At 50.9% G+C, this 25201-nt stretch overlaps 1 protein-coding gene across 6 annotated transcripts in view; it reads left to right on the top strand.

Moving 5' to 3' along the window:
• The window catches only part of KIRREL3 (kirre like nephrin family adhesion molecule 3), a 779733-nt gene that overhangs the window by 741163 nt on the left and 13369 nt on the right, over positions 1-25201 (top strand). For 4 of the 6 annotated variants that reach the window (XM_075909300.1, XM_075909299.1, XM_075909298.1 and 1 more), the window contains one exon: positions 9499-9608. In XM_075909300.1, the coding sequence (XP_075765415.1) occupies positions 9499-9608 (110 nt within the window). Of the gene's footprint in view, positions 1-9498; positions 9609-10022; positions 10949-25201 lie in introns of those variants that run through there. The other 2 variants (XM_075909303.1, XM_075909302.1) reach the window with 2 other exon arrangements.

Below are 25201 nucleotides of genomic sequence, written 5' to 3'. Positions count from 1 at the left end.
CCAAGGGGTTAAAACTATAGACAACGGGATGAAATTTGCAAAAATAACATGGGCTAGACACACATATTTCAGCTGAATAGCATCAGTAATTCTCACGTCTACACTGCAAGGTTTTTGTGCAAAAATCTGCGGAGCGTCCACACCTCAAATGAACTCTTGTGCAATTAAATGGGCAGTTACACGGCAGAACAGAGGGCCTTTTCTGCCATAGGTAAACCTCCTTTTCTGAGGCATAACTGCTTTTAGTGCTACAGCTATTGCACAAAAAGGCAAGTGTGGACGCTCCAGGCAAGAAACCCCTATGGGAAAAAGCACATCAGAGCTTTCTTGAGCAAGAGCGTCCATGTAGTGTGGACGCTCTCTTGCGCAAAAGCACATCGCTTTGGCGATGTGCTTTGAGGTGTGGACATGCTCTTGCGTGAGATGTTTTTGTGCAAAAATGCTTGCGCAAAAGGCTTCTTGCACAAGAAGCATGTTGTATAGATGTAGCCTAACAGTGAGAGCTTGTCTATGCTTGCAGTGATACAGGGCATGGGTGGTTGGGATAAACGAGGTGAGGCTTAGCCTCCCCTGGCACTGCTACGGACACTGGACCTTCCTTTGCAGGGCCTGGGGGTGACATTTTTGATTTATTGTGTCCCATGTAGGTTCTGGGGCAGCTGAGAAGTGGATATGGCCTATTTAGCTTCCTGGGTTAATTAGTAATTTCTCCAGGGAGATTACTGAGGTAAGGAAGCTGAGTAGCGAATACCATCTCCTCAGGCAACCTGCAAGGCGCATAACAAAAGCTTCCGGAGGTGAGTCTGAGAGATGCCCTGTAGACATGCACTACAGCAGGGGAGGGGAACCTCAGGTCCGGGGGCCGGATGCGGCTCCTGGCTTGCCTGGATCCAGCCTCCCTAAGGCTCAGGGCCTCTCCCATGCTGGCATGCCAGCCCCCCCCCCCCCCCCCCCCCCCGATACCCCACCGCAGGGCTGGAGCACACAAAATCTACTATGCTGGGTTCAGGTGTGCGAGGAGAATGTGAGGAGTGTCTTTCTGCTTCTCAGTCGGGGGTCACATCCGTGAGAGGTGTGGTTTTTTGTTTGTTTTTTTGCTTCTCACTTGTGTGTGGCCCCTGACTGATTTTTCTGTGAGTCAGTGGCCCCTGATGCAAAAAAGATTTCCCACCCCTCCATTACAGTGATGGGAGGGGATTTCTTGTTGGCGGATCCCCAACCTCCCCAAGAGTGGTAGCTCTGTGGACAAACTGCACTATCCTCACTTTATAGCGTAGACCAGGAGACGAAGGGAAAGATTCTTGGAGGAATCATTTAAAACAATAACAGAGTGTGCTGCAGAGACCGACCCTGCGCTGCTTCCCATGAAAAGGGCTGGGTGACCCAGTATTGACGTCAGAGCTTCCCGGAGGCAGAGCTGAGATGCTCTTGAAATCTGCTCATCAGACGACATTTCTTCTCCAGAGAGCACGAAAAGCCTGACGCAGCTCATGACCATTCGTGCCTGAGGAGCAGGGATTGGGGCAGGCAAGTCCAGTTCCTGCCTTACACTGAAGCAGCAAATCGCATCACAAACAAATTACAGGTCCAGGAGACAGAGAGCTACCCGGGGGCGATTCTTTGAAACTCGTTTAATACATATCCAGTGTTGTGTCTTTGATGACAAGAGCAGGCCACAAGTTATTTAAGGGTAATCCCTCGAGAAAGGGCTCTACGAGGTAGTAATTGGCTTTTCCTTGTGATTGAATGCTGTGGCTTCAGCATGAGGAACATTATTCTTACTCGGGGACAGCAAAAAGGAAGCTACAGGAAACCACAACTGGAGAAAAAATAGAAAAAAATCATTCCCAGGGCTTGGAACGCTCCATGCTGTGCCTATAAGGACTTACCTGAGTACAGCGTAAGCGGGGTTGGGGGGCAGAGGGCGAGGGTTGGATTTAGAGGACTGTGTTGTCAGGAGAGGGTTAAAAGGCGATGTATAATTAGAATGATGGAGTGACTTGAAGGAGGAGGTACTGGACTAAGGAGCCTTTTAGTAATTGGTTCAAATCCAGTCTAGTAGGGGCCAAAACATTCTGAGAGCTCTTGAGTGACGATGGACAAGTAAGTCCCCATGAGAAGCAGCCTTTTAGCAGTCGCAAAAGGGGGGACGAGCCACGGAGATGTAAATGCTCTCTTGCTAGCGAAGACCCATCCAGGGCAGGCAGAAGATACATTTGTTGTGTGGTCTGAAGATTTCGGAACCCACTCCTGTCAATCTAGCACATTTTGTCATTGTGGAAATTAATCAACAGTGAAAAAATAGGGAGGGACTGTCCTGTGCAGGGATAGAGCCTGCCCAATTTCAGAAAATTCATTTCTCCAGGATTCGGCCTGGGAATGTCAGGCTGGAAGTGGCTGTGAGACCCTCCTCTGCTGAGACAGGACCTAGCCCATCCCTGACTGGTATTTGTCTGAACTGATCTTAAAAATCACCAGCGATAGGGATTCCACAACCTAACCTCCCTAGGTAGATCGTTCCAGGGCTTAACTGCTCTTACCAGTAGAACGCTAATAGCTAACCTTAATTTCCCTGGCTGCAAATCAAGCCGGTTACTGCTTGCTTAACCTACCTTACATGAACATGGAGAACAATTGATCCCCATCCTCTTTGTAACTCCTGAACATATTTTAAGACTGTTCCTAGTTCCTGCCTCAGTCCTCTTTTCTAAACATGCTCTGTTCTTTCAGACATTCCTAATAAGTCAGTTTTCTAAACCTTTTATCATTTTTGTTGCACTCCTCTAGACTCACTCTAAATTGTGTAAAATAAACTCTTATATAATGTGGTAGATACATTCCTAGAAAAGCTTGTATTACATAAAAATACATTATATGAATTGAAGAATACATGGGGGAAAAGAGTTATGTTCCCAGATATGGCAAAGCTGTACATGTTCGGGGCACAGAGGGGTAGGCTCGGGAATGGAGTTTGGAGGTCAGAAGGTGCTCAGAGCAGGAAGTTGGGGTGCTGGATCCGGGGAGGGAGGTGCTCATCTCAGACAGCTCCCCATGGTTGCAGTTCCTGACGGCGGTGTGGCTAGGCAGCTCCGTGTGCTGCTCTTGTCCTTCCCTGAGCTCCAACAACAGGGACAGGGCAGTGGGCTTAGCTGCTTGGATGCATCTCCTGGCACCCTGCACCCCAGTCCCCTGACCTGAGCACCCTCCCTAATGCCAAAATATCTCCCCCAGAGGCACAACTCAAAAATTTCACTAAAGGAAAATTGTATGATGTCAAAAATGTGCTGTATAAATGCACTTTATATTAGGGTTTACTGTCCATCTTCCTTAGTGTGGTGCACAAAACTGGACACAGTCCCCCAGCTGAGGCCTCGTCAGGGCTGAGTAGCAGGATAATTGCCTCCTGTGTCTTCCCTATGACAGTCTTGTTAATGCACAGGAGAATGCTCTTTGCCGTTTTCAACACAGCATCTCACTGCTGACTTGGACTCAATTTGTGCTCCACAGTAGCCCCCAAGCCCTTAGCCACTTACTCCTGCTTTTGTAGTTGTGTATTCGATTTTTCCTTCCCAGGTAAAGTACTTTGAACTCTCCTTTATTGACTGTCATCTCGCTGATCCCAGACTGATTATTCAATTGATCAAAATCACTCGGAATTCTAATCCTGACCTTCAGAGTGCTTGCAGCCCCTCCCAACTTTGTCACCCACGGATTTTAAGCTTATTCTCCTCGCCATCGTCCACGTTGTTAATGAAAATGTTGGCTAGTACCAGACCCAAGACACACCCACTTGAGGTCCTCCCAGTTTGACAGCAAACGATTGGTAACTCCTGTTTGAATATGATAACTCTGGTGTGAGTTGTGCACCCAGTTTATAGTACAGTAGACTTCCGATAATCCAGAAACTTTGGGACCTAGGTGGTGCCGGATTATTGGATATGCCGAACTATCAGGAGGTACTATAAACTGGTTATATATATACTGTATATAAAGTGTTTTAACTCTTTTTATTGTATACAGTATACTGTAATGTTTTAGTTTTTTTAACCCTTTTTAACCCTTTTCACGCAGTTCAGCTACTGCCACTGCTGCCTTGTGACTGGTTTTTTTCCCAAAACTCACTCACTAGGCTCTTGCCATTTTGATGCCGGACTATCGGGAGTGCCGTACAATTGGATGCCAGACTATTGGAGTTTTACGGTAGTTTCATCTAGACGTGATTTCCCTAATTTGGGGACAGTGTCTGTAGCCTTACTAAATCCAGAACACTCACATCCACGTCTTCCTCCCATCACTCAACTGAGTATCCTGTGACAGAAGGAAATTAACTTGGCATGATGTGGTCTTAACAAGTGCATAGTAGTGCGTCTACACTGCACCCTTACCTCGAAATAAGCTCTGCAATTTGTGCTATGCAAATTGCGTAGCTTATTTCTAAATAGCTTATTTTGAAATTTGGCGTTGTCTACACAGCACCCAAATTTCAAAATAAAGCGCTATTCCAAAACGTCCCTCAACCCTCATGGAATGAGGTTTACAGGGTCATCGGAATAGCAAGCCCGTTATACTTCGTAATAATGAATTCACTCAAAAGACATGGAATAGCTATTTTGTGATACTTTCCGTATCCCAAAATAGTTCCACAGTGTAGAAATAGCTGTATTGTCCTCCAGGTTTGAACAAACTGACAGTTTAATAATTTATTCCATATCTTTCCAGGTATTTAGATTAGGCTCACTGGTCTGTCAGGGTGCATCGACACTGCACCCTTACCTCAAACTAAACTACGCAATCTGTGCTACAGAAATTGTGTAGCTTATTTCAAGGTAATTTCAAAATAGCGCCAAATTTTGGAATAAGCTATCTACACAGTGCCAAATTTCAAAATAAAGTGCTATTTCGACATGTCCCTTAGCTCTCGTGGAACGAGGGTTACAGGGATGCCGGAATAGTGCACCCGTTATTTTGAAATATATTTCAAAATAACGGGCACTTTTAAAGATGCAGAATTGCTATTTTGGGACACTTTCAGCATCCCGAAATAGCGCCGCTGTCTGGACGTAGCCTAACTCTCCTGGCCTTTCCCTCTCCTTTCTGAAGATAGGCAAATATAGCACCTTTCTCCAGTCCTCTGGGCTCCCTGAGCTTCCAAAGATACTCTTAGGGTACATCTACACAGCAGTGTTATTTCAAAATAACTGGCGTAATTCCAAAATAACATGGTTTGTGTCTACACTACATGCCTTTATTTCGAAATAAGGTCGAACTGGAGGACTTCTTACTCCTACTCCTGTAACCCTCATTTTACGAAGAGGAAGAGTATATCTACACAGCAGTGTTATTCTGAAATAACAAAGAGTGTGTCTACAGAAGCCTTTATTTCAAAATAATGGCAAGCTGGAGGACTTCTTTCTCCTACTCCATCTACACTGCAGCATTATTTCAGAATAACTGACATTATTCCAAAATAACATAGTCCGGCTCTACAGAGCAAGCAGTTATTTTGACATAATGTTGAAATAATGTCGAGTTGGAGCACTTCTTACTCTGACTCCTGGGAAGTGCTGTAACTCATACTTCCTGCTGTGTAGATAGCACCAAAAGCCGAAATAAGCTATTTCAACTTAAGCTACGCAATTGAAGTAGCTCACATTGTGAAGCTTATTTTGGCTTTAGCCTTACTGTGTAGACAGGCCCTCTGACTCCTGTAACCCTCATTTCAAAAGGCGTAAGGGAATGAGTACACTTCCTTCGACTTCATGCTGTGTAGACAGCGCCAAAAGCTGAACTAAACTATTTTGACTTCTGCGACGCAATATAGTGGGTAAACAAAACTAAAAAACAGAGGAGACAGTTTCTGGCAGGGAAGAAAAAGTTTATCAGGGTTATAACACCCAAGGGATAAGCAATTGAATCAATTGCTTATAAAAGTGTATAGCATGAGGTATTTTATGAAAGCTTGTGACACACTAGTGGTTAATATAGTCATAAACCGTATGTACTGATGCTATAAAAGGATTTATCTACTTGTTGATATTAGGCTTTAGCATCTTTGTCCAAACAAAGGGAGAAACAATCTCTCCCAAACTGGGGAGGGAGAGGGGAATGTCACAGCTATTACCTGTCTCCTCTGTAAAACAGACATGGTGAACTCACACCAGTAGCCTGATTTACATACAGGGGAATGGGAAGCCCACAGAATGGGGAAAATAACCTGTAGTTCTCCTGCCTTTCGAAACAAGCTCACTGAACCTTGGAAGATATAAGCAACACCAGACACCATGTTTGGCATCCATCTCAAGACACGCACAAGGGAGCAGAGCTCTTGCATGCTGAGCAAGATGAGTCTTCCAGCCACGCTGGGAGGCTGAAGTGTCTGGAAACTGAATATAGGCGAGAGTGCTGCTCCGGCAAATATCGTTCATTTAGAAAGACAAGGGAAAGCAGTCCCTCATGCTTCCGTGAGAGATCCTAGCAGGGACAAAGCCAGCCTTGGCAAGAAATCTACCTTGAACAAAGCTTTAGCTTAAGTCAAGTCTTAGCCACTAGAAAGCCTATTTTGTTTTGTTTTAATTGTAACTGTTTCAATTGGCGTTTCTTAAGCTTGAACTCACCTTGACATTTTCAGTCAATTTGGTTTGGTTTTTTACTCTAAACCAAGTCAGTGCTGTGTTTATGGGGAAGGGTGTATTTGCCTAACTAATTTGCTGTAACTTGCTCAGGTCTCTTTGCAGGAACAATGAATCTTATAATTTCTAGGTGTGGTCCGGGTGAGGGCTGGACTCTTCAGGGCACATGGTTTTTTTGAGGAGGTGAGGGTGGAATTCAAACCAGAAGTGTGTTGGGGGGGGTCACCTTGCTGTTTGTAGCCAAGCTGTTGGGATCAGACCTGCTGAACTACAGCAGTCTAGCATACAGACGCTTGGGCTACAGCTACACTGCAGGCTTCTTGCGCAAGAAGCCTTTTGTGCAAGAGTTTTTGCACAAAAACTTCTTGCGCAAGAGCAAGTCCACACCTCAAAGCACATAGCAAAAGCGCATCCACACTGCATGGACGTTCTTGCGCAAGAAAGCTCTGATGGCCATCAGAGCACCTGTGCTTTTTCCTGTGGAAGAAACCCCTCTGGAGCGTTCACACTTGCCTTTTTGTGCACTAGCTGTAGCGCAAAAAGGGGTTATGCCTCGTAAAAGGAGGTTTGCCTACTCCAGAAAAAGCCCTCTCTTCTGCCATTTTATTGTTCATTTACTTGCACAAAAGCGCATTTGAGGTGTGGACAGCTATTTTTGCTCAAAAACTTTGCAGTGTAGACAGCCTTGGAGTGGGACCTAACTGCTTGTAACTGACTGTGAGCAGCCCAGGCTGGGAACGACAGCAGTAAAGAACTGTGAGACACCCACAGATGCACGGCTTAGTGATAACACAAACCCTTACTGTTGGAACTGCACCCTGAAATATGACAGTGTTCTAGGGTGAATTGCCTCAGACCTGGACAACTTGAATATGTTTCACTTCTCTTGGGCCATGTCTGCATTTAAACTGCTGCAGCAGAGCCATTGTGACACTTCAGTGTAAACCTAGCTATGGCGATGGGCACGGCTGTCCCCTCACTGTGGGTAATTTACCTCTCCAAGAAGCAAGAGCTAAGCTGACGGAAGAATTCTAGTGCCGCCTGCACTGGGTATTAGGCCAACTTAGCTATGTCTTTCCAGTGCAGATCTAAAACATGCTCCTCAGCTGGATAAGTCCACTAAGGTAAGGTCCAAGCCTGTTAGAGTAAGGAAAAATATCAGTCACACTGCACAGTGCGCTGGGCTGAACATTGTCACAAAAACATGGTAAAATCCAGTTTTCTCTTGTTTGGACACAGCATAGCCCAGTGGCTCAGGCACTGGGCCAGGAGACCAGGTTTCTAGTCCTAGCTCTGAGATTCTCCTGTTGTATGACCATGGGCAAAAATCACTTCATGACTTTGTGCCTTTGTTTCCCCATCTACATCAAGGGTCAAGTTAGCTACCTGGTTAAAGTGCTTTGAGATCCAGGGATGGAAAACACTGGCTTATCATTAGAGCAATGCAAATAACCGATTGCTTTAGGTCAGTGGCCGAACCAAAAAAAATACCAAAAAAAAATCACTGGCTGAATTTGTTTCACATCTAATCGCTATTGGTGCACGCCCCAATTACATTATGTCTTTGTATCTGGGACATGTTTTTCCAGGGCGGGGGGAATTCAATCAAGGTGAAGTAAAATTCAAACGAAAAGTCCATTTCATACTGAAAAACTGAAAACTTCCATTTTAAAATGTCAAAAGGAAGCATTTCAGTTGGGGAGCTGAAAGCCTTGTGCTTAAAAAAAAAAACCAAACAGCTGGTCAAATTACTCATGAATTCACAAATTGTTTCATTTGGCCCAAATCTGCATTTTTCACCTAAAAAAAATGGCCAAACAGACTCACCAAGCACTAAAAATCCTAATTATCTCCAGTGTTCCCTCTGGCCTTTCTGTGCAAAGGCCAATCCTATGAGCTATTGAGGGCCTCCGGTATTGTCAATAAGGAGGGTAAAGACTAGTCAACTAGTTGACTATCCGATAAGCAAATGCTTATTGGATAGTCAGTTGACTAGTCGATTCCCCCTCCCCTTGCAGATAGAGGCAGCAAAGGGGTGGGGGCGAAGGTGTACTTCAAAGCGGCAGTGCCGCACACCTGAGCTGTGGATCAGCTGTGCAGTGGTTGCCCCTTTGAAACGCCCACCGCCATGGAGCCCGGGGTCAGCTGGGAACTCCCCTGATGACCCTGGGCTCTGCCTGGCATTTCTGTGGAACCTGGGATCAGCTGGGGAATCCCCAGCTGACCCTGGTTCTGGGGAAATGCTGCGCAAAGCTCAGGATCAGCTGGGGCTCCATGAGGGCGCTGGGCCTTGAAATGCACAGGATCCCCCGCTGGGGACTCTTGTACATTTCAAAGCAGGCACGCCCGCATGCAACCCGGAGTCAGCAGGACTTCCCACTGGCCCCGGCTGCACCTCGAGTTCCGCGTTTCTCCTTTGAAATGTACAAGAGCCCCAGCCACGGCTCTTGTACATTTAAAAGGAGGAATGCAGAAGTGCCTATCAACTAGTAGATTAGAAACTCCTACAGGCCTTCACCACTTGATCTAAAGGGTTACATTCAACTGTCCACACTATAATTCATCACTGGCTGTGTCAAAAAGCTGTGCAGTGTTGCTGTGAGTTGTTAAATGGCTACTATGCTCTACCTCAGAGCTGCATTTCAGTGGGATACTAATCAACCTCTACATAGTACTCTAAGTACTTGTCAGAGCCCAATTAATGGTTGCCAAATATTTTTCTGTTCCCCAGTTACGAATAGCAAACAAAGAACATCTCACTGAGACAGTCAATTTCTTTATTGTGGGGTCTACTAACGGTGACACTCATTATCAATAATCACACCCAGCATGCAAGTAATATCTACTCTCTTGCTCGCTCTTTGCTTAGATCTGAAGGGTGTGGTTTCAGCCAAGAACGATATCCGCGTCGAGATTGTGCATAAGGAGCCTGCCGCAGGCAGGGAGACAGAGGAACACCCAACGATCAAGCAGCTCATGGTAAGGATTTATTCCCTTCCTCTTTCATGTGTTCCTCTGCAGAGCAGTTGACAATAATGAGGGCAGGCACATGCAGGTCAGCACATTAACGCCTGCTGAAGGCAACGGCTGCTCTTCCAAAATCTTGCACCCGTCGCTTGGAGTTGTGAGTTTCCCTGCCATAAAAACTCCTCGAGTGCAACTTTGCTAATGAAGAGGAAGAGCCAGGAGAGGTTTATTAGTGTAGCTCAGCAGCCCACCGGGCTAATTGCAAGGAAAGTTTGCTACCTCAATAGGGAAATTGCTGCAAACTGCAAATGGAGGCACAGTAGGTTGAACAATATATAATAATAAACTAATTAGTGGGAAACAGCTATGCGAAGCTGAAAAAGCCCTGGAGACTTAAATGTGCATAAGAAATGTATTTGCATGTAGTCACTTGCAGGTAGAGGCTGTTAATTTTGCTAGTGTCCTACCATCCCAGCGTGCCATGTGCCGGGTCATGACCTGCAGCTGCCTCCGCTCCCACCTCTTCTGTGGCAATGGCTGAGCCATCCCGTTTCCTGAGAGAACTGCGGGAAGCGCCGTGGGGGAGACAGGAGGAGGCACGCTCCCCTCAGAGGCCCCACCATGATGCTAGGAAGCTCGGGCAGCTGAGGAACTGTCATTCTGGGGACGTGTGAATTTGAGTCGTCTGGGTCAAGAAAGACTCTTCAGCTTCCAGGAGATGCTGGCCTGTTGCCAGTGGGGGTTAATACAGCCTGCGCCTTTGTCTGGTGGACCAGGTGGCTCAAATTGCGGGGAGGGGACTCAGACCTCCATGGATATGTCTAACTTGCAAAAAAGACCCGGTGAGGAGCTGGGGTTTCAGAGGCTGAGCACCATCCCAAGAAGGAACGGCCCACAGCAGTAGCCCGGGGCTCTGAGGCTCCCACGGGAGAGGTGGTGGGTTTGTTTGGTTTTGTGGGATTTTTTGTACTAGAAACGCACCCTACATCTTTGGTTCAAAACTAGCCAGAGTGATTTGCGACTGAATGTCCGGAGCATCAGAAGTGGGACTGGGCACCCTGGCCCAGCTGAGGAAGAAAAGCTGCCTGCACCCTACTTGCCAGGCTCAGCACAGGCCAAGTGTTGGGTTGGTAATGGAGATCTGACTCTCCCTTTCCTCCCCCGGATGGGCCATCGCTGGAGTATATGGACTGGAGAGGCAAAGCGTAACCTTGCACTGCCGTGGCCTGTGCCATGGACTTTCAAGGTCTGCCAGTCAATAAACACAGCAATCAGCACCTGCCTAGGGAGTATTATTGCTATTGTAGGTCTTTATAACTGGAGGTCAGTGAGGGGGAACCTCCATCCACAGATCTCCCCCTCCTTGTGCAGAAAAGGGGGACTGCCGAGATTGGCTCTGTGGCCACGTCCGCTCCATTCGCCCAGGGGAGAGAGCCACATGGTGGAGGAAGCCAGGCTGGGAGACATACAGCACCCCCTCATGCAGCACGGCAGGGAGTCACCCTAGATCAGGGCTCTGCTGCATTGTCTTCAGGTCCATCATCCGCAGTGCGGAACCCACCCACCCTGTGACGAAGTCGCGCGGGGGCAGCGACGGGTTAGGAGCGGAACAGGACAAGGGGGCATCTGTGAACCTGAGCCGCTGGTGCGTCCCAGGAGGTTGTGGGCATTCATGGGCCTGATCCTTGATTTCTCCTGCAGCGCTGCCAATAGAAGCACCCAGGGGAGCCTTCCAGGCCCTGCCCATCGCTTGCCACGCAAGGGTAGGATGAGCTCAAGCCCTGCCAGCAGCGCAGCAGAGAAAGAGGGACCCAAACAGCCAGGTTGCCACGTGTGAGCATGCTTGTTTGGTGGGGTGGGGTCCCCCCATGACCGCTTTGACTTCCCAGCCAGGGCTGGTCACTGGGCCTTCACTCGCCCTGCATAGAAGGCTCTGACTTCTCCGCGGACGCGCCAGATTGAGAGGGCTTTGGGGCAGTGGATTTTAGACCGGTCGTGGGTACAGCTAGGAAGCCGGCAAGCTGGATGGGTGCTGAGGTCTGACATAACTCATTGTTCTGATGGCAGGCTAGCAAGGCCACCCACGGAATGTGTAGCCTTAAGTCTCCAAGGTGCTAGCCCACGGTGCCCCATATGGATGCACAGGAGCTAAGGGAATACCAGTGGTGCAGGGAGAATTCATTTCGTACCCACATGCTGAAGCAGAGGGGCATGTGTCCTCCCCACATGACTCCTCCCTTGACTTTGCTCACCCCCAGCCTGGGGCCATGAGCTCTTCCCCTCCTCTCCCCATGATCTGTCCCACATTACCGGGGTGGGGAGGACCGCAGCAGTGAAAGGAGCAGTACGTCTGACTGCTAATCTGGAAGCTCCTCTGGCGCAGCTGTACCATCCCAGGGCAATTTTACCTCTCGGTACGGCACTGGTGAGAGCCATGCTGGAATCCTACAACCAGATCTTGTGTCCTCATTTTTAATGGGATGTTGAAAAATTGGAGAGGGTGCAAAATGGAGCCATAAGGATTGAGTGCTGGAAAAAGAAATGCAACTTGATTACATCTTCACACAACGCAGTCAACCTGTAGAACTCACTACCAGGGAATCTTATAAAAGCCAAAAGAATCACTGGATCCAAAAAAGAATTTGCTCCATTCAGGGAGATGTTGTGGCAGGTTAGGTCACAGAGATCCCCTGAGAATAGCGCTGACCCTGCCTTCCTGCCTTCTGGGGTGCCCCACCATCCTGTCCTGCTGGGTCAGACCCTCCGGTCTCCTCCAGCGATGGCACCAAGTTGGGGTCATATCCCACAGCAGAGCAGCTCAGCTCTGGGAAGGCTCAAAGGGTATGTCTACACTACCCCGCTAGTTCGAACTAGCGGGGTAATGTATGCATACCGAACTTGCTAATGAAGCCCGGGATTTGAATTTCCCGGGCTTCATTAGCATAAAGCTGGCGCCGCCATTTTTAAAAGCCGGCGCTGCCATTTTTAAAAGCCGGCTAGTGCGAACCCCGTGCTGCGCGGCTACACGCGGCACGGGGTTCGCACTAGCCGGCTTTTAAAAATGGCGGTGCCGGCTTTATGCTAATGAAGCCCGGGAAATTCAAATCCTGGGCTTCATTAGCAAGTTCGGTATGCATACATTACCCCGCTAGTTCGAACTAGCGGGGTAGTGTAGACATACCCAAAGGGACTTGACACAGTACCCAGGTGCACAGCCCCAGTAGGGCCAGAACCATCAGAACATAAGAACGGCCAGACTGGGTCAGACCAAAGGTCCATCCAGCCCAGTATCCGGTCTGCCCACAGTGGCCAATGCCAGGTGCCCCAGAGGGAGTGAACCGAACAGGTAATGATCAAGCCATCTCTCTCCTGCCATCCATCTCCACCCTCTGACAAACAGCGGCTGGGGACACCATTCCTTACCCAGACTGGCTAATAGCCATTAATGGACTTAACCTCCATGAATGTATCTAGTTCTCTTTTAAACCCTGTTATAGTCCTAGCCTTCACAGCCTCCTCAGGCGAGGAGTTCCACAGATTGACTATGCGCTGAGTGAAGAAGAACTTCCTTTTATTAGTTTTAAACCAGCTGCCCATTAATTTCATTTGGTGGCCCCTAGTTCTTATACTGTGGGAACAAGTAAATAACTTTTCCTTATTCATTTTCTCCACACCACTCACGATTTTATAGACCTCTATCATATCCCCCCTTATCTCCTCTTTTCCAAGATGAAAAATCCTAGTCTCTTTAATCTCTCCTCATAGGGGATCCGTTCCAAACCTGCAATCATTTTAGTTGCCCGTCTCTGAACCTTTTCTAATGCCAGGATATCTTTTTTGAGATGAGGAGACCACATCTGTGCGCAGTATTCCAGATGTGGGCGTACCATGGATTTATATAAGGGCAGTAAGATAGTCTCCGTCTTAATCTCTATCCCTTTTTTAATGCGTAGTCCACCCTGTTTGCCCAGCATTGTTTATAGCTAGCCAGTTTGGGATGCTTTGCCCCTTGGGGAGCTTATTCCCCAGCCAACAGCCTCTTGCTGTTAGCAAATGTTTCCTTATCCCCCTCTGCTCGCTCCCCTCCTACTGAGAGTTAGAGCCCCCAGCTCACTCACAGGAATTCCCTGCTGCCCTGTGCTTTCCAACAGCAAGCAGCAGCTCCAGACTCAGGCTCTTGCATGGCCAGTCTCCAGCTGCTAACGAGCTTCCTAGAGAGGCTCCAAGTTTGTCAGCGGAATGACAGATAAGATTCAGCCTTGCTAAGGAGCTAGACTTGACATCCCACTGGCAGGGACGCAAGCCAGAATGAGGCGGGAAATCGGAGGGAAACCAACCCCTGGTCTCCCCTAGGGAGGTTCTTGTGGGTGCCGGAGGGGCATGGAAGAGAGAGGGCTGGGTGGGGGTGCTATGGAGCCCACTAGGGCTCAAAAGTTCCCAGAAGCCTCCATTCCGTCTCCGTGCTTAGGGCCGGTCCATGGGATGAGCTCAGGTCGATGTAATCAGCCTCAGGTCGCATTTGTGGTGCGGCTCCCCTGCCCGTCGCCCTAAAGCGCTGTTAAAATCGACGCCTGTGTGCGTGGGGTAAAGCCTGAGGGGCAGAGGTGAAAGGAAAGGGGACGTGCACCGGTGCGCTGCTCCGAGGGCTTGCTGGCCTCCGACACAATCCGGCCGGGGCACTATTTAAAGGGCCAGCTGAGCATGCTGCTCGGAGCCTGCTGGGGCGCAGGGTGTGATGCACCCTCCCAGCCGGGCTCCTGCTGCAACTGGGTGCATGCAGCCAGGTGAGGCAGCAAGCCGGTACCGTGCTGTCCCTGGAGTGCGCTGTTACTCGCGGCCCCTGGGTAGGAGCCGGGGAGTTTCTCCCACTGCTGCTGATTTCCCAGCATCCGTGCCCCTAAACAGATGGCCCACAGCTCCCTTGTGGCAAGTTAAGGTTACCTGGCCTCAGGGCCCCATCCACACTCTCCCCCGCAATCCCCATGCCTGACTTCTGCATCTCCCCCCACACATAACCCCCTTCCCTGAGCCTCCTGCACCTCCCACCCTCTGCTCTGAGCCCCCTACATGCACCCTGCCCCCTTCCCTGAGCCTCCTGCACCTCCCACCTTCTGCTCTGAGCCCCCTACATGCACCCTGTCCCCTTCCCTGAGCCTCCTGCACCTCCCACCCTCTGCTCTGAGCCCACCCCTGCCCTGACTCCGGCACACACACCCCACCCTGAGCCTCCTGCACTTCCCTCATACACACCCAGGCCCCTGTCCTAAGCCTCCCCACACTCCAATGGGAATGAAACTGCATAAACAACAGCAAATCAGAGCTATTCCTTTAATTGCAGCTATTTTACATGTCAGATCCTGTTCAGGTTTCAGTTTTTACTTCTTGGCCGGTGATCTGATGTGACGTAACTGTGCTGTGTGGGCCTCACTCGACAGACGGTAAAGACAGATCCTCTTGCTGAGATATAGATTAGTCTGTCGTGTCAGGTGCACGATTTACAGTAGAAAGTACGTGAAAAAACTGCCTCCTAAGAAGATACGTACCCCACTGAGGGGGGCAGGTTGTGATAGGACAGGACTGTAAGACGTGTAACTTATTTTCACTCTTGCTGAGGGGGGATTCAGACCTTGAATGAGGGGCAGTGCAAAACACTGTGCATTGTAATTCGGAGTCCCTGGCCTCCACGTGGCGATCAGAGCGCTGCATTGAGAATGCTCTGGCTAGAACTTGGAACAGCTGGTGAGCAGCGTGACTGTCCATTTCTGGCTGGAGCCGTGTGGAGAGCGCACAGCACAGCCTCCTAGTGGGGACAGGCGAACTCACACTTGTGAAATCAGCCCCTCCCAGTGGAATTGAATAAAATCGACCTAAGTCTGAGAAAAAACCTCCCAGTTACGGACAAGGACTCATGGGCTCAGGCTCACATTGGGTCTGATTCGTCAGGTGTTTGGCACCCGCAACCAGATGCCAATATTCAGCTCCCATGACAACACTGAATTAAAACCCAGATTTTCAAGGAGGCTGAGTCCGAACCCACGGCCGGTGCTGAGCTCCTGTGACAATCCGGCCCATGCGGCTGTGCAGGGAAAGGAGAGCCATTGCCCCCATCACAGCCAGCGAGCACCGACCAAACAGGGCACGGGCACTGACGCAGCTTCTATAAGTCTGTCCGTACAAGAGGAATATTAGAGAGGAAGCACGTTGGTAAATGAGGCAGAGGATTAAATCAATTCTCCCTCTAAAAAATCAATGAGGCCCTGAACTCCAGACTAAAAAATAAATAAGTCTGGTTTGGGCAAGACCAGTGAAAGACAGTAAGTAGATTGGGTAATGGAGAGGTACTGCAGCTTCTTAGGGCTGGATTAACTCTTCTCAAGGCCTGGGCATTTTGTGGGGGACTCCTGGCTCTGGGGTAGGGCCAAAAAGGAGGGGTTCAGAGCGTGGGAGAGGGATGTGGGTTGAGGCAGGGGCTTGGGCTGTGGGAGAGGGTGAGAGCTCCAGCTGAGGGATCAGGCTCTGGGATGGGGAGGGCGATGAGGGGTTTGAGATGCAGGAGGGAGCTGAGGACAAGAGGTTCATGGGGGTGTTGGGTCTGGCCAGGAGCTAGGATGCTGAAGTGGGCTCAGGGCTTGGGTGTGGGGTGTGGGAGGGAATTAGGGATTTTGGGTGCAGAAGGGGGGCACGGGGTTAGGGGTGTGGAGTCTGGGAGGGAGTTAGGGATTTTGGGTACAGGAAGAGGCTCAGGATCAGGGATAGGGATGCGGGGTCTGGGAGGGAGTTAGGGATTTTGGGTGCAGGAGGGGGCACAGGGTCAGGGTTAGGGGTGCGGGGTCTGGGAGGGAGTTAGGGATTTTGGGTACAGGAAGAGGCTCAGGATCAGGGATAGGGGTGCTGGGTCTGGGAGGGAGTTAGGGATTTTGGGTGCAGGAGGGAGGCACAGGGTCGGGGTTAGGGGTCTGGGGTCTGGGAGGGAGTTAGGGATTTTGGGTGCAGGAGGGAGGCACAGGGTCAGGGTTAGGGGTCTGGGAGGGAGTTAGGGATTTTGGGTGCAGGAGGGGGCACAGGGTCAGGGTTAGGGGTGCGGGGTCTGGGAGGGAGTTAGGGATTTTGGGTACAGGAAGAGGCTCAGGATCAGGGATAGGGGTGCGGGGTCTGGGAGGGAGTTAGGGATTTTGGGTGCAGGAGGGAGGCACAGGGTCGGGGTTAGGGGTCTGGGGTCTGGGAGGGAGTTAGGGATTTTGGGTGCAGGAGGGAGGCACAGGGTCAGGGTTAGGGGTCTGGGAGGAAGTTAGGGATTTTGGGTGCAGGAGGGGGCACAGGGTCAGGGTTAGGGGTGTGGGGTCTGGGAGGGAGTTAGGGATTTTGGGTGCAGGAGGGGGCACAGGGTCGGGTTAGGGGTGTGGGGTCTGGGAGGGAGTTAAGGATTTGGGGTGCAGGAGGGGGCTCAGGGTCGGGGACAGGAGTGCGGGGTCTGGGAGTTAAGTTACAGGAGGGGGATTAGGTCTGGGGCAGAAGGTTGAGGTGCAGGGCGCTTACTTGGGGCAGCTCCCCTTTGGTGGGGGATGGCTCAGCGCAGGAATCACTGTCCTGCACTCAGCTGCAGGCACCGCCCCGCAGCGCCCATGGGTCAGGAGTCCCATTGGTGTGGGCGGAGCCTGCCGGTAAGGGCAGCACAGGAACAGAGCTTCTCCTAGCAGGGGTACGGCATTGCGCGGAGATGCTTCCTCCCTGCCTTCCTAGCCATGCAGCGACATTTGTGTTTGCAGCCCAGGGGGCCATGCAAAAAGATCTGCACTTTTGGGGGCCTGGAGATCTATTTGCAGGAGTCGCCCCTTAACCTAGATCTCTGGGCTGCAGCCCCTAACGCCTCTTTCTTAATCCGAGTGCATGTAGGTGAAACGCCTTTGCATGAATTGTTCTGATCCTGCACCTGGTGCCCATATGTAACATTACTGATACTAACAGTGCCCTTGGGAACCTTGCCGTCAAAGGGAAAAATTACCCCAAGATAAAGTTTTTCGTGTACACATGGTTTTCACACACGTGTCCTTCTTCCTCCCTCTCCTTCCCCGGCCACATGGTGCCTGTCGTCTTCTTCAAAAAGTGAGGGGTTGGAAGCCCCCTTCAAACCTTTAGCCAGGTTATCAGGGTAATAACCTAAGCTGTGGGCAACCCAGGCTCATATCCTCCCGCTGCCTGATTTAGAGGAAGGCTTTGAACTCACATCTACTGTCTCTAGAGAAAGCAGCCTAAACAACAGGGCTTGGGGATTCTGGGATTAGCCTCCCTCCATTGCTCCTACTGAAGCAGAATAAATTCAATAGCCATTGGGAGAGGGGACTCAGAGTGGGGCTCTCACCCACCAGAGGAGAGCCCTAACTCTGGCCTAGAGACCCAATCTGGCTCTTTCTCTGGCCAAAAACATATTTAATTATTTATACAAAGAACTCGGTTGCCTGGCTCCACAACAAAAGAAACTTGCTCACCTTAAAAACCATCAGCTAGTGTAGGACTTTGTCTCATCTGGATGTTGGCATGTCCTTCATTCAGCATAAGAATCACCAGCATCAGCCCCAGGATCCAGTTAGTACAAAGATGTGGAATAAACACACCCCCTCCGCCCACTGGGAATTTTCCCATAATCCTTACGAGCGAGGAACTGGCTTCAGTGCTGAAGTGGAGTTTTTTATACTCCAGCTAAGGCTTGGTTTGCTTATTTGCTGCTCTAATGTTGAATACACTTCTTATCCACCCAACTGTCCACGTAAATCTCTAGCCCGCTTTGAAAATCTCCTCTGGGGTGTTTGTTTGTTTGTTTGTTTGTTTGTTTGTTTGTTTGTTTCACTGCCAGTCCCAAAGTGAATCCTTTTCAGTGAACCAAATAAAGCGTTATCCTTTGGAATCTATTAACCAACACCCAGCCAGCTCTGTTAGGTTTTGACCTACACGAATTTAAAGCCGCCAAGAAGTGTCATCCAATTATACTACAAGCAGGAAACATTATAATTAAATTCCAGGAAAAAATACATCTCGGGTCTCAGCAGGTGTGCAACTTCAGATGTGCCAATCTGGACAAATTCATCACTTCCTGTCAGCTAGGGACCTGACACAGCAATCTGGAGGGAGAACTCTTTTAAAAACATATTGTCTTCAATAATGAAACCAAAGAATTTTAATATCCGGTCGGATGCATTCAGCACCCCAGATGAAAGCAGCTTCAGTTTGCTGCGTTAAATGAGGGAATCCTTCAGCACACAAAGGCTTGGATTGCCCACGGAGGAGGCTGCACGTCGATAGCCAGCCAGAGGGATTCAGTTGACCCAACTAGAATTGATCATTGGGGCTCTACCACCCTTTAAAAGCTACTGAGAGGGGGACGCTCTGGTCCTCTATTTCAGACAGAACTGCAATGGGGGCTCACTCACCTAAGGTAGCCAGGTGTCTCAGTCTTATAGGGACAGTCCTGGTGTGCGGCTTTGTCTTATATAGGCTCCTACTAGCCCCACTCCCTGTTCTGATTTTTCACACTTGCTCTCTGGTCACCCAGTGTGGGGTCTCCTCATGGCCGGGTCAGGAGATCAACTCCCCTGCTGTCTATTGTCCCCTTTGGTCACTCACTCACATTGCGGCCCCCTCTGGCTCTCCAGGACTTCATGACCCAGTCCTCCAGAAGAACCCAGGCCCACCACCACTCCACGTTCCAGCCCAGGGACCCCGTAATCAGCAGCCCAGGTCTGCACAATCTCACCCCGCTGATCTTTCCCTGAAATGCCTCTGGGTAAACCCCCTTCCATCAGGGAGAGGAGCCGAGGGCTTTCGCGCCCGCTTTCCGCCTCGCCGTGCCTAGACACAAACTACAGCATCTCCCCTGCAACTCTCTTCTGTGCTCATCTCCCTGGCTTGGGACAAACCCAGCCTGCTCCTGCCCAGCTGGGCTCCATCAGGCCCTGGTTGTTCCTTCTCATGTGAATTGGCTCCCTCCTGGGCCACTTGAACTCTTCCGGGCTGTTCAAGTTGCTGACGCTTCCCATGCTAAGATGCTGTTTTCGGTGGCATTTAACTCTGCCAGACTTCACCATTTGGCCTGCTGTTTCCCAAGCCATAGGGTGTCTGGCCCAGGTTAAAAGATTCTGGCCACGTCTCATGTATTGGAGCAGGGACTTAAGAGGTGGCAAGAGGGTGGGGCCGTTGTTGTCAGGGATGGGCCATAGGGCCAGCTTTGGGACAATCCACCCACATTGCAAGCCTTTGAAACCCTGCAGTTCGGACATGCTCCGTCGGTACCTGCGAGAGCTTCACAGTTACAGTCACCAGCCTTTCCACGTGACCTGAGCAGGCGCCAGGCTGGGGCTGAGCAGAGCTTTTGAGACCCCAGGCCTGAGCTTAGGGGGCCTGTCTCCCCTGGGTGCTCAGTGGTGCCTTACTGAGCTCGAAAAGCTGCCTGGTTGGATGCAGAGGAGACACGAGTGATCTGGGAGCAGGCTGAGCTAAGGAGCCGGGAGAGGGACGAATGGGACTGGAGGGGCAGCCAGAGAGCTGGGCTGGGGGATTGAAAGCCTGGGGAGAGGCGAACAGATTAGATGGAGGCTAGTAGGAGTGGCAGGGAGAGAAACCGTCTCCCCTCCCGCTGCACATGCCCAGGTTTGGTCTCACCCTGTCTCCTCTCAGGGCCCCGGTGCGGCTGGCGGCGCGCTCCCGGCGGCTCCTTCCCCCAGCTCCTTCCGCAAGGCCGCACGGGCAGCTCCGGGCTCGATGGGCGCGCGGGCTTGAGCGGGCGCTGCGCTGCCTGGTGCCCGCGGCAGAGGAAGGCCGGCGGCGGCAGCGAGCGACGGATCCGAAGGAAGCATGTTCCGGTTCGTGAGGGATGGGGAGCCAGAGGACCCCATGTTTGCGATGGATCCTTTTGCTATGCACCGTCAGCATGCGGCCTGCGTGCTGTCTGGAGGCTTTGCATGCAGCCCCTTCCTCAGCAGAGCTAACGGGGCCAGGCCTGGGGCATGTCAGGCCAGCCGCAGGATGCAGGCAGGAGCCATCTCAGCCTTTGGACTGTTGGCAGTGGCATGTCTGCCTGCCTCTCAGAGGAGCTCCAGCCAGTTCACTGGGTGTTCGGCTGCCAGCCGCAGCCAGGCCCAAACCTCCCCCACAATGCACCTGGCCCCCTCCTCGCCCCTAAACTGACACCCTGAAGCGCCAGGCGTGGGTCAGGCAAGAGCAGAGGCAGCCGAGCTGGAGGAGGAGAATCGATGACAGCCTCAAACAGCCGCTGCTCCCTTGGCGGCAGAGCGCAAGCTGTGGGCTGGGTCTCCGGGCCGCTCCCTGCGCAGCCCAGGGGGACAATAGACAACGGCTGCTGGCAGACGGCCCTGCCAGACAGAATCGGCGACTGTCTTAGTGCTCCCAAGATCCAGAAATGCCCTTGAATTGGGAACCCGGGGCCAGCGGCTGGCAGAAAACTGGTCTACACAGAAGTGTGTGTTTGCCGAGCAGAACAAAACTCGCCGGCTCGCATCGAACCCCCTTCTCCAGCTCCTGGGAACAACAGTGGGGCCGAGAGTCCAGCTGGGGCATTAGGGCCTCACAGTGCCCTTCTGCCAAAGCTTTCTCTCGCCATCGCCAAGGTGAGCACCAAGGGTAGAATATGAGCTACTAAATAAAACAGCTCCTTGCTCCCTCTGCCCTTTTCACTCCTCTGCTCCAGGCTCGGCTTGCTTCAATCCGGAGCTCTCTCAGGCCGCTGTGGAGTGAGATGAATGAGTCCATCCAAAGCAGGAGGCCCAGCGTGCCAGCCCTGCAAGCTGAAGTCCTGTGTTGACCTGTCCCCAGGGCCAGCGCCGTGCCTCTGCCCTTGACTTCCCAGAGCCACCGTCAGTGTTCCCAGTAAGTTGGGCGCTTGGGTGGCCACTCAGGAGAAATTCAAATGCCACCCAGCTGATCAGCAGAGTGCCCAGTAAGGTTTTGTTGTTTCAGTTGGTGGTGCACGTGCACATGCCTTGGTGCACATAAAATATTCCACACATGAACGGAACAAATCAGCACATGGACGGAAAAGATTAGCAGGAAGGAACATTGGTCCCCATCAGGGTTTGGAAGAGAGTTCCATCTCCACAGCCTATGTTGTCCTTCATTGAGTAAGCCCATTGGAACAACACACACCTGGAAACAGAGGTAGGAACCTCCCGTGAAGCCTCATAAGAACATAAGAACGGCCGTACTGGGTCACACCAAAGGTCCATCTAGCCCAGTAGCACCTGTCTACTGACAGTGGCCAGCACCAGGTGCCCCAGAGAGGGTAGACCGAAGACAATGATCAAGCGATTTGTCTCCTGCCATCCTTCTCCAGCCTCTGACAAACAGAGGCCAAGGACACCATTTTATCCCCTGGCTAATAGCCTTTTATGGACCTAACCTCCATGAAATTATCTAGCTTCTCTTTAAACTCTGTTATAGTCCTAGCCTTCACAGCCTCCTCTGGCAAGGAGTTCCACAGGTTGACTACGCGCTGTGTGAAGGCAAATCCTGGCTTGTCCTGGCCTACGTTTGGGGGTGAGTATCAAGGAAGTCTAGGACTGAAAGGGCCCTCAAGAAGCTAACTAGTTCAGTCTCCTGTACTCCTGGCAGGACCAAGTATTATCTGCTTTATTCTGGGTCTGGGTCCAGCTGCTGTGCATGACAAGACCATCACTGTGCCCAGCCCAGACTCTCTGGAAACCGAGCCCTCAATACCTCAGCATGGACCTTGCAACTAGTGTCTCCTAGTGCAGAAAGAGGCCTTATAAGGCACCATAATATTCTGGCCCAGATTCTACCTCCCACGGAGACCCACGTGGTGCAGGAGGTCGGGGGCTCTCAGAGAACCAGTCATGTCTCTCCAGCTCTGCGGTCCGATCTGCCCCAATGTAAGCTAGAGCAGCAGTGGGTGTTTCTGTCAGACCCACAGAATCCACGTGCCCATGACATGGCCTCTACCACCCCAACACATCTTGCACAGTGGGTGGTTGGTGCAGGAACATAGGCCACTCAATTCTCATCTCTTCACAATGGAAAGGACCAGGGGATTGCTCCAAGAGCTAAGCAAGTAATTAAAAGCCACATTGGTCGAATAATTTTTTGGGGGAAAAAAACCAACCCTGCCAAATATGTCTCCAGGCTTTCTCTGAGCATAAGCCAGCTGCACCCGCTCGTGGATATGTACGATGCACACCCAGGTCTCCTCTCCATTTGATGCACCTGGCATTCAGCACAAAACTATCCACCTAAGTGCTCCCGAGGGGTGACGCCACTAGACGCAGCGGCGTCATGCCAGGGATAAGGTTGGTGCTTTTCATGTGCCAGTGGAAAGCTGCTGCCCATGGGCACAGCTCCAGTGTTACTCCTTGCTCTGCTTTTCATGACATTTCTTCAATATAAACGGAAAAGTCGATGTTTCTGCCAGCACTTAATGCAGATATTTCTGTCCCTGGCCCCACATTCCGTCTCTCCTTGACAACGCAGTAAGTCAAGTAAGCTAGCGCTTTCCAGCCTCGCAGACTCTGCACTCAAATAGCTTCTTTCATCTGAGGATCCAGGGGCTTTCCGAATATCCCTGCATGAACCACCCCACCCCAGCCTCGGGATAGGAAGTATAAACCCCTCCCTGACAGATGGGCAAACAAGGACACAGAGCCCTGTCTACACTGGGAAGTTATTTCAAAATTACCCCCCTTATTTCAAAATAAGCAGCAGAGCATCCACAGTTCCAAGCCCATTCCTTTGAAATAGCAGGTTGGCTATTTCCAAATCTGCACGCCTGCTTTCCTTGGGGAATAAGCTTATTTCAAAATAGTTCTTTTGGGAGTTGTTATTTCAAATGTAGCTAGTTCGAAATAATTCCCTAGTGTAGACATGCCCGGAGAAGACTACGTCACTCAGCCAGGGTCACACAGCAAGTCAGTGGCAGAGCTTCCAGGCCTGCGCCCTCCTAACTAGTCCACACATCCTCCAAGTGCTTTACAGGCCTCAATCCTTGCAGCTTTTTTGGGGCCAAGCAGGTAGGGGAATGCTGTGATCACCATTTTACAGGTGGGGAAACTGAGGAAAAGATAGCAAATTGGCGTGTGCTCAATGCTGAAGCTAAGACAGGAATTGAGGCGTTCCTGGCTCCCAAGCCTCTGTCAGACCATCTCTTGCTCATGCCGCTTTGTCACACTGCCATCCCTCACCCTCCCCCCCCATGCAGGAATAAACCCCTTTAATTATGGGAGCGAAATCAACTCCTGTCTCCACTCCAGGTATTGATACCTGTTTAGTGCCCCCTTAATACCATGCTATTTATGTGCCAGAACTCTGGGTGGTGTCCCATATGCTTGCAGCAACCTGGGTGCTTTTCCTGCTGGCTCTGTGCCTCTCCAGTTTGTGCTGTTGCAGATGGAAAAGGAATAGGAACGGTCCTGTTAAAACAGGGCGCCCTGGGGATGGGAGTGATTGATTCGTGCCACCAAAGCACAGCCCGATAAGCTTCCCTCCGGCAGCTCCATGCACGCCAGCCCTGCCCAGAAAGCATAGAGGTATCTGGGGCATGACCCATTTCATCCCTGCATTCTGTGGCTCCAGCTGTACCCATCCCGGGTTTGCTTGATGGCTAAATGTCGGGCTTCTGGTTCCAGGGCTCTCAGTTCGGCCCCTTTTATCAGCACCGCCAACCCATTTGCTCAGAGTGGCACTAGCCCAGCTCTGATTCTAGCCCAGGCTGGCGGGGGGGGTGGTCAGCGCGTCACTTTGCACCAGGGTCCAGTCAGGAATTGCTGAACCGTGTATTCACTGCCGGCTGGAAAAGAGGAAAGCAAATGAATTTCGCCCCCCACCCCCGCTAATGATGAAGTGAGATTGTACTGAACCGAGCCACAGTGCAAACGTTAATAAAGGTCACGTTAATGAATGGCTTAATTCAGGAATTATAAATTAACTGATGTGAATTTGCTTTATGAACTGCTCCTTTCCGGCTCAGACGCTCATCTCTGTCGCCGGGCCCTCTCCCTCTGACTCACACACTCGCCCGCTGATGGGGGTGCACTGCCCTCTAGCAGCACTGGAGCATCACTGCCGCTAACTGGACACGATCACCACACTGGAGCCTCTCTTTGTAATTCACCTGGGCAAAGCCGCACTGCTAGCACTCTGGTGCCCAGACCACTTCTGCCCCTGGAAGAAGAATAAAGGGGACTGTGTCATAAGAAGGAAGGGGGGAGATCAATAGAATGCCTGTGTGTATCTCCAGCTCTGCCACGCACGCAAAGTAACCATAGGTAGTTACCCAACTCCTCCGTACCTCAGTTTACCCCCTGGGTGATAATATTCACCCACTCCCTACCAGGGAGGTCTGGCTTAACCAACCCGTGCTTGTAAAGCACACTTCGGAGCAGGGCTGTGTGTGTACAGCGCCTTGCTCAGCAGGGGCTCTAGCTCGTGATGGGAGCGTCAAGATGCTCCCTGACCAGAGGTAACACGTCTTTCTCTAAATGCTGCCCACACTCAGGCATTGTCTCGTATTTGAAATGTTTATAGATATATTTGTCTTGTGTTTTTAAAAATGTTGTTAAGCCACCCTGAATATTTTAAATAGAGGGGCC

Source organism: Pelodiscus sinensis, chromosome 26, assembly GCF_049634645.1.
Source record: "Pelodiscus sinensis isolate JC-2024 chromosome 26, ASM4963464v1, whole genome shotgun sequence".
Taxonomy (NCBI): domain Eukaryota; kingdom Metazoa; phylum Chordata; order Testudines; family Trionychidae; genus Pelodiscus; species Pelodiscus sinensis.
The sequence above is the reverse complement of the archived record's forward strand: the minus strand, read 5'-3'. Positions and strand labels throughout refer to the sequence as shown.